This window comes from Miniopterus schreibersii, assembly GCF_964146895.1.
Source record: "Miniopterus schreibersii genome assembly, chromosome: 20".
Classification (NCBI taxonomy): Eukaryota; Metazoa; Chordata; class Mammalia; order Chiroptera; family Miniopteridae; genus Miniopterus; species Miniopterus schreibersii.
Window position 1 is genome coordinate 15880096 of NC_138122.1, and position 9535 is coordinate 15889630.

General features: G+C 54.0%; 1 protein-coding gene across 2 annotated transcripts; it reads right to left on the reverse strand.

Annotated features, from left to right (window-relative positions):
• Nucleotides 1-4775: 4775 nt before the first annotated feature.
• On the reverse strand, nucleotides 4776-8397 carry MTFP1 (mitochondrial fission process 1). 2 transcript variants are annotated; one of them, XM_081122495.1, is made up of 4 exons: nucleotides 7852-8397; nucleotides 6938-7065; nucleotides 6298-6530; nucleotides 4776-5375 (listed from the first exon to the last, which is right to left on the reverse strand). In XM_081122495.1, exons 1-4 carry the CDS (start codon nucleotides 7916-7918, stop codon nucleotides 5303-5305), a joined length of 501 nt encoding a protein of 166 aa, XP_080978621.1. In that variant the 5' UTR covers nucleotides 7919-8397; the 3' UTR covers nucleotides 4776-5302. The 2 variants fall into 2 exon arrangements, with proteins under 2 accessions (XP_080978621.1, XP_080978620.1); XM_081122494.1 differs by having other exon boundaries at nucleotides 7869-8245.
• Between the last annotated feature and the right edge of the window lie 1138 nt (nucleotides 8398-9535).

A 9535-nucleotide genomic window follows, 5' to 3' on the forward strand; every position in this document is an offset into this window, starting at 1 on the left:
CCCGTGGACAAGGGAACTAAGGCTCAGAAAGGTGAAGTCACTCACCCAACATTACACAGCCGTTGAGCAGATCCAAAGCCCAAGGTTTTTTTTGTTTTCTCTTTACTCCAAAGACATTTGTCTTAATTGTCCCATAATACCATTTCCCTAAGGCCCTACTTTGACAAAGAATGCATGCAATATTTGGGACATATTTATACGAAGAGATTCATTGTTTATCTGGGCTGGCCCCCAACTCTGCCCAAAGTAACCTTGGGAGGGGAAGCAGAGTAACAGGAAGAGAATTCCCAGACTTCCAGCTGGGCCCCAGGCATTGCCCTCACCTCGTTTTCTATCACGGCATCACTGATCATGAGGCCTCCATGCTGAACTGCAGCATCTCACCATCCTGCTGGGACCAAGGGCCAGACCTGGATCCACTGAGAGTCACCTGCGGGACAAGCCAAGCAGGACAGAGGGACCATTAGCTTGGAGAGTGGCTGGAACAAGTTTCCTGGGAAGCCATGAGGGGCTCACACCATGGGACCTTCTTGTTCCTTAAAATCACACTGAAAAACATCCACCCCATTACTAGAGTTTGGGGACAGCTGTGTTTAGCCTGAAAAGGGGGCAGAAGTTACAAAGTCGGCCACGAGTGGTAAGATTTTAAGGCAGTTTACAGCCACCCTGACAGCCCAGATGGGCAGGTTCAGACTCAGGTAAGTTCATACTAGATGCAAAAAAGGTTGGTCACCAATGACCAAGTGCAACAAGACAAACCTCTGCGCATGATTACAGTAGCCCAGCTAAGCTAGGCCCCAGGGTAGGGATGAGCCTTCTGCTCTCCCTCCCCCTCCACTTGCAGGCCCATGGACCCCTCATTGAAGACGAGGGTGTACTTCTTCTGGGAGCAATTCAGACACTGGCTCTGGAAGCTCACACACTCATCCATGTGGAGTTTCATGGCCCAGTTTAACACTAGCCGGGTGTGGGCTTCTAGGGTAAGCCATGAGCTTTCTACATAGGGAAGGGACAAGGCACCTGAGGGAAGAGAGGGGAGAGGGTTAGTCTTGGCCACCCTCTAACAAGCATCCACTGCATGCCTCATAGGTCACAGCCATAATTCCATGTATTCTTGAATGGTCCTAGAAGCGTTTATTACACCTATTTTACAAATGGGGTGATAGAGGCTCAGAAAGGTGATTGAACTTCAGTTCTCTTATTCTGGCATCATCTATCAAGTGGGTGTACACCTGTCCCACCATGGGTGAGAGACTGAGGGCAGACAAGTTTTAAAAAAGAGAAGAATTTAAGGCATTTGCTGAGTGTTTGTTGAGCATCTACTGCATAACAGTTTCTGCCCTGGAGACCAGGGGTGCAAGGAGGGGGTGAGCCCCTGCCCCCAAGTTTGGAGGGAACTTGGCAGAGCGACTCACATACCATCAGGAAGGAAGTCCTCTCTTCCCAGTATCCCCAAAATCCCAAGTCCAACTCCTGCAGCGGCCTAGGCCAGGTGTGGTGGGATGAGTTGTCCTCTAGTGGTCTCAACAGGTTCATGGTTGGTGGGGGGAGGCTCAGCTCAGGTGCAGAGAGGACCCCAACTTACCACCCCAGCTTCCAAGGGAGCCCCATTGCCCAGACTTTACCCAAAAGTAAGATCAGAGCAACCATGGAAGCCCCTGGGGGGTGACCCTAATGAAAAAAAACATTACCTACTCCCCAACAAGCCTCCTTAAATTGGCCCAAAGGAGGCTGGGGAAGAAATAAGCCTCACCTGGAGCCCACAGGTGAGTCTAGGGCATGGCTGAGCTGGACCCAGGTCACATACCTCCCCATTCCTCCAATGCCCCCCACCTGCCTGCAGTGCCTCCTGATTTTACAAAAGGCTCCAGAATCCTCCTCACTCACACAGAATTTAATAAAGATAGTAAGAGTTAATGCTGATGGAAGGCTTACTGCACAGAGGACTTAATTTTTTCGTCTGTAGGATGCTAATGGTGGCATTATCATAGGCTCTTATGGAGGTTACATAACACAATGTTTATCCAAGTGCCTGGCACATAGTAAGAGCGCCATTCATGTGTTCTGTGGGCGTCATTTCATGACTCTGGTCCACAGAGAGGATTCTGTCTCGGAGAGGATGCCGAAAGGATTCATGGAGCAGGTACCATTAGCGCTGACCTTGAAGGCTGGGAGCAGAGGGAAATGGGTATGGAGAGGGCATTCCTGGCAGGTGGCATGGTCTGAGCCAGGGCACAGATGCCAGATGTGCAGGGCATATCCAGGGAATGGCGAGGGGTCAGTGGAGGCGAGAACGTAGGTGCAGGGACGTGTTATGGTGAGAAGTGAGCCTGCCAAGGCCTGGAGGCTCTGAATGCCAGACCAAGGTGTTCAGACTGGATCCTGGGGGCAGGCGGGAGTCATGAAAGGTATCAGAACAGAGGAGGCGCTTGGGAAGATTCAGCCACCAGCATGACCAGACCAGAAGAATGTTCCTTTACTCATTGGGCATTTCAGGAGATCTCCCAAGATTTTAGTTTGTACAGAGAAGACCATGATGATCACCCTCACATCTAAGAATCATCCAATTATTTCCTCTGAATAAATTATTAGGAGTGGAATTCCTGAACCATGTAAATGGCATACTTAATATCTGGGTTAGTCATCTGATGGAACGAATCTGTTGTTCACCCTTGAAGTGATGTCTCTTGCCATATTAAGAGCGGCCAATGTTTGTGGAACTCCCTCTGTGAGCCCCTGCTCTGGCTGAATGCCTTATGAGTCATTTCTCTGGTAATTCTCACAGCAGCTTCAGGAGGTCATTATGGAGAACTGTACATGAGGAAACCAAAGCTCAGAGAGGTTAGGTAACTTGTCCATGGTCACACAGCCTTAGTTAGCTCTTCCCCTGACTGTGTAGAGGGCTGTGGGCTGAAAGGTAATAGTCAGGGAGTCAGTACTGGGCTGAGGGAAATTGAGGTGAGGTGGTGGTAAGGTCAAGGGATATGGGGCATTCTGTGTGAGTTTGGGCCAGCGACTCTAACTCCAGGAGACAAGGGCCTAATCATAACGTGGTTGCAAGGAGTAAGTGAGCCACATCACAGGAAGCAGCTAGCATAGGACCTGGCATGTACATACTAGGAGCAGTTCACTAATATATACTGTTCTCAATGACCTGGAGGCAACTTGGACCAGCAAACATGGGCACACTGGGAGGAGAAAAGATAACACATTTAAACTGTGATGTGAGTGACTAAGAGCCTTCTCTCAGAAAGGCACTGATCAGGGTCATACAGAGATGGAGCTGAACATGTCTCCAGCACCTGTGTAATAAAGATCAGACTAGAAGCCCAAAAGTGGCAGACCAATCTAATGCTCTCATTTTACATTTAAGGAAACTGAGGCCCAGAGAGGGAAGGGATTTGCACAAGGTCACACATAGTAGGAGGCTCTCTAGACAGGATGTAGAGGCTGATCCTTCCTTGGTTTTGCTGATGAACTGGTATCTCGAGTGGATCTTGTAGGAAGCCAGTGTCAGCTTCCTCAAAGGTCTTTGAGAGCAAGACAGTACCTTGCATAAACCCAATTGCCTCCCTTGCCTCAGAGTCTACCCCCACCCCCACCTCCAAAACCGGGGGCGTCCTACCTGCCAAGGCTCACAACAGTTACACATACTGCTCAGGGAGGCAGGGCCCAAGGTAGGCTCAGGGGTGCTGGGCAATGCTCCCTGCCTGGCCGTACAGCTGACTTGATGGAGGAAGGTGGCAACGGGGCGGGGGGCTGCTCAGAGCCCCTAGGTGGGAGTGCAGAGATCAGCAAAGAATTCTACCAGCTTCCCCGAGATCTGGGGGAACACCACCTCAAGATGGTACAGGAAGCCAGAACTGGTACATCCTCAGCTTGGGCCCCACCTGATTGTCACTCGCCTTTCTGGGCCTCAGTTTCCTGTTCGAGGTCCCTGTCTTGCTCAAAAACCTGCTTGGTTTTGAAGAATGATGTGCTAAGTTGCATCTAGGGGTGGACAGTGGGGCAGAGTTGAGGGGCAACAAAGGGGGGAACATAGGGGCTGGTTCTGAAGGAAGCTCAGGGTTGGCCAAGAGGAAAGGATTTCCAGTTGAGGAATGTGGGGGGCAGGGGAAGGGCTTGTGGGCAGGGGTGGGGGACAGCCCCTGGGTGGCTCCCTTTTCTCCCTTCGTGGGAGTGCCATGTCATACTCATATGGGGCTCTCTTCATCTCAGGCACCTTCAGATTCAGGTGGTATACGCCCAACAGGCTCCCCTCCCAGAGGCGTGAGTGCTTTGGGAGACTTGCAGAAAGAGGGTAATGCCTGCCCTAGCTGGTTTGGCTCAGTGGTTAGAGCGTTGGCCCACAGACTGAAGGGTCCCGGGTTCAATTCTGGCCAAGGGCATGTACCTCAGTTGCAGGCTCAAGTGCCGGCTCATGCAGAAGGCAACCAATCAATGTGTCTCTCTCACATCAATGTTTCTCTCTCTCTCCCTCCTACTCTCTCTGAAAAGCAGTGGAAAAAATATCCTCAGTGAGGATTTAAAAAAAAAATTAATTTAAAAAAAAGAGAGAGAGAGCAATGCCTTCCTCGAAGGAGACTGCAGCACCAAGGGTGGACTCCCAGGCATCTGCAGCGAAACGCCGGTGGGCAGGGAGGGACCAGAAAGGCCCAGTGCTGGCCACTGGGAGTGATACCTGGCCTGAGGAGGCAGCCTCCACCTCTGAGGGACCCCAGCCCTGCTCTCCACCACCACATCCCTGCTCATCCCCAACAGAAAAGAAGAAAACTCAATGTCTTGAGGATTTATTAGACCAGGGCTGTCCTGCCTTCCAGCCGGGCCCCAGCAGCCCCTGCCCCAGAGAGGGGATCAGTCCTCAGGGACTACTGCACGCCTGTGCTTCTCCCAGTGCCTGCTGCTCCTCTGTCCAGCCGCGCTGCCATGGGGTGACTTGGCTGAGCCGCTGGGAGTCCTGTGTCCCCAGCTTGCCAAGCGATCCTGGTCATAGTCCTTGCCCTCTCTGGGCCAAAGTCCCCTCACCCTCCATGGGAGGATGCTACTTTCCTGTCAAAAGACAAGGCTGGGCCCACCCAGGGTCCACCCCCACTCGGTATCACGAATTCCATGGAAGCAGACAGGTCCTGCCCCTGTGGCTGTTGCTCCTGGAGGCCTTTGTCTCTGTTTTCATCCAGCTCAGATCCACTCTGGTGCCAAGGCCTGGACCCCAGGGAGCCAAGCGTCGAATCCCCTGGCAGGAGGTGGAGGTTGGAACAAAGCAGGGAGTGAGCCAACCCCCAAGCCAGGTACCAGGGTGGGGTCAGGAGGAGCTGGGCTTCTCCACTGAGGGGTAGAGCTTGCGCAGGCTGGAGTCCAGGAGGAAGTCCACTGACCTGTGGGGCAAGGGAGGGTGATGAGTGGGTGACCAAGGGGTGCTAATCGAGGAATGGGAAGCAGGAGGTCAGGGCTAGGGGAAGGGGCTTTCTGGATGTCGGGCACAAGTGACACCCAAGTGGCAGCCATCACTCTCTTCTTTATTCGGTTGGGACAACTGAGGCACAGAGAGGGTAAAAGACTCACTCAGGGCCTCAGGGTGAGCTATGTTTTCTTGGAGAAAGAACTCCTCCCACTCTATTTTGGTCTGCCCCATCTCTGGTTCTAAGAGCAGGCACATGACCCAAGCCTGGAAACCAGAAAAAGGGAACTGGCTCAGAACTGGGCACCCAGTTTACAATGGACTAATGACAGCCTTCCTTGGGATTTTTGCTGTCACTATTAAGAATATTCCTATGGGGCTTGCTAAGCTGGTGGGATGGAAGCTGGGAGCTGCTGGGGGCCATTTCTGCTCCCATGAGGAGAAAGTGAGTGAAGCCAACATGCGGTAGAAAAAAAGGCAGCAAGATGGGGAGACCCAGACCCCTAATGACATCATTTAGGTGCCTAGATCCATCCATGCCTGAAAGTAGTTTAACTTTTCATTTTCACAAAACAATTCCTACTTCTGTCACTAAAACTCTCCAGGGTGCACCTGCTCCCACCTGCCTCTGGTTGTTTTGTAACACTAGGTTGTTTTTTTCTGGAAATTTACTTGTCTTGTGTCCTATACCCTCCAGAATCCCCACCCACCCACCACCACCCCGCCTTTACTGCCAAAATATCTGTCAGATCATATGACAAAGGCAAAGACTGTCCTTTCTACCTCTGGAGCCCAGAATGCTAGCCCTGTCTTTGCCACTATTTTTCTCCACAAAGTGGGTACAACCCACACCTCCACCTGCAGAGTGAAGGATCCCTGAGGCTGGGAGCAGCACCCACCTGTCAATGGGGTGGATGATTATGGGGATGACCAGCAGTCCCAGTGCAGTGGTGGTCCACTTGCGGACGGCCAGAGGCCAGCGGGTGGCAGTGCCAAGGACGTAGAGAGAGGCTGCACACACGCGGTTGATAGTGAAACCTGGAATGGCCACAGAGGCCAGAGCCTGCCACACGAAGGTATCCACCACAGCTACAGTCACCCTGGTGCTGCGGCTGGCTTCAGGGCTTGGCATCTGGTGGGCACAAGAGAAACTTAATCCAGCAGGGGCAGAGTGAAGAAACCCTGTGGGCATGAGGCTGAACCAGGGAAAGGGAAGTGGCAGGGGTAGGGGGTTGGGGGGTAGGGGCTGGGACAGACCACAGCAGTTTTGGGTTCTGGACTGTATCACATTTAGTGCTGGAGGTAGGCTTCTCCACATCCAGCACTGGGATATAAAGTATGTCACATACAGGCTGGGGGGGGGGAGGGGGGTACACTACCCTACAAACAGGACTGGGGTAGGGACTGCACCAGGTGAGGTTGTGGGGATGGGACTGTCCACCTGCTTTACCACAGTGACTTTATCACATGCAAGGCTGTGCACTAAACCACAAGGGGGATGGACTGGGGTGGGGTGTTGAGGGGCAGGTTAACACTCACCTCTCCTGCCTTCTTGCCCTTGTCAATGGCATCAGCCAGCACGTAGGAGCTGGACACACCATAGCTCAGCCACACCACGGCTGCTGGCACCATGGAGCGGAAGGCCTCCCCCACCTCATTGGCGTAGCCTGGTCGGGAGGAAACATTTAATTCCATTTAATTCTGGGGTGCATGGGTTGTTCCACAAGGGGGCACTCCAGTGAGCTGGTTCTAATCCCAGCCTGCTAAGCCGAAGCTGGATGACCTTAGACAAGAGGTTTTATCTTTCTGAACCTATTTGTTGGCCTATAAAATGGCACCCATGATGCCCACCTCCATTCTAGGGCCACTGTGGGAGAGCTGAGTACAGTCACCATGATCACTCACGTTCCTTCCCAGTCTGCATTCCAGAAGCATCTGCACTAATGGGGGCACAGGCAGGGACAGACTGACCAAGGGCAGCTCCACTGACCAGGCACTCACCGAGTGCCAGGCCTTTCTGTGCCTTATCTCATTCTACCCATGCAACTACCACCTGATCAGAGAGGCCTTGTGTTCACCCCTTTTTGGCGAGGAAACTGAGCTGGGACAGAGCCCGTGAGAAGCTGGGATAGGAGTCCAAATATTTTAACTCCAGTGCTGGGGCATGTCAGGGAAGGCAACCCGCTCGCTCACCCCATTTCTCCAAGCAGGGTCCGAGCTTCCCCCTGGGAGGCAGAACCAGCAGAGATTCCCCAAGGGCAGGGCTGGGCTGACCGGAGCTGTGTGACCTTGGGTAAGTCTCTAAACCTCTCTGAGCCCAATCTCTGGCCCAGGGGCAGAATGAGAACAAAGATCCTCCCACCATCTCCGGGACCCGAACCAGCGTCCGGCGACCCCCTCCTTCCCCAGCCACAGGGTGGGGGAGTCGCCGTGCCCCCTCGCCCTGCTCTCACCCAGGTATCGCACCCACGTGTCCCGAAAAAGGTCGCGCTCTGCACCCCGCGGGGGCGACTCGGCCATGGCGCCTCCGCTGAGGTCCGGGTCCCTGCAGCCGGTGGTGCCGCCGCTGCCTCAGCCTCCGCGGACCCTCCAGTCCAAGGTGGCGGGACCGACTGAAGGTCCCCGACTGAAGGACAGGTCGCGCTGTCACCACCAGCAGGGAGCGTCTGTAAATTCCCCCGCGCACCGAAGCCCCTCTCCCAGGCTCGGGCGCCGCCGCTGTTCTCCGCGTTCGCCATGGGGCGGAAGGCTCCGCAGACCCTCTCCCCGCCCCGAAGGCGGCCAGCTACGCTTCGGGGCTGTGTGTCCCCAGGGCTCCGCTTCGTCTCTGAGCCTCGCTTCACTCGCCACAGCGCTCGCTCCTGGGACCTCGGTGAATTATGTCATCATCTGTTGCGTAATATGATTGCTGGCCTGGTCGTTGGCCAAAGACGAACTAGGACTTGAACCGCTAAAGGCTCTAGACAGATTCCTTCCTTTAAACCCACCCATCCACCTGTGAAACCCCACCTCCCCATTTTACAGATGAGGTAATAGAGGCACAGGAAAGATGGGTCACTTTCCCCCGGGGTCATACACTTGCCAAGCGGGGGGGCCAGGACTGGCTTCATCCAGACCCTGTGCCCTCAAGAGGAGCTCGGGAAGTGAGCCTGGAGGGGCGAACGGTGAGCGCCCCGGGGAGATGACGCTCGGACTCTATGAAGTCCCTTCCCTGCGGGTGCCATGCTCACCTATCGGGGACTGAGGTGCAAGCTGGGTGGGTGTGCCCCTAGACAGAACCCCTCGGGGACAGGACCTTGAATGAATGAATGAATGAATGAATGAATGAATGAATGGGGCCAGGGAGACAGGATCGCGGTGCAAGGCTTCAGGGAAATGAGCAGAACAGAAAGAGGGGACTTGGGGGTTAGCGATGACAAAGGAGGGAGCTCTTCTCCTGCGGAACCTCAGTTTACCCACGTGAGAAACGAGTGCAGCTCCGTGAACCCTTTGGGGGTATCAGCGAGCAAAGAGTCATTAAAGACAGGCAGGCCTGGGTTCAAATCCCAGTCGTGTGGCCTATTACCTGTCCGCCACCTGTTAAAAAATGAGTAGCGCACCCTGTGTGCTCGCTTGTACCGGACTCTCTTCCAAGCGCTTTGCACGTATCATGTCCTTGAATATTTGCAACAACCCAAGGCGTACAGCACGGAGTTGTTGCATGGTACCCAGTGGGCGTTCATTAAAGAATTAGCTTTTATTATCATTAAATAAAATAGGAAAAAATGATGAGCGATGACTCCCTATTGCGGGTCCCATGTTCAGCCCTGGGCGTCGCTGTCTCTGTAGGGTCGTGTACGGAAAGCCTGGCCAACGGCGACCTCTCGGAAAGCTGGGCTCGGGGCTCCAAGAGTTACCCCAGCCCCTGAAACACCGGCAGTGCTGGAGCGGAATTAGGAGACGGTCCCTAACACCACGTGATTGTTGTTCCTCCGCCTCCCTCCGGAGCGTGGCCCACTGCAGGTACTCCGCGCGCTTGCCGCGGACCCCTACTTGTCAGCGCGAAAAAACTACCTACCAAGCACTTAGTAGCCCGAGTGGGGCGGGGCTTCCGGTAGTGAAGGCGGCCAGGAACTTTCTTCGTGCCCTTAACAAAGA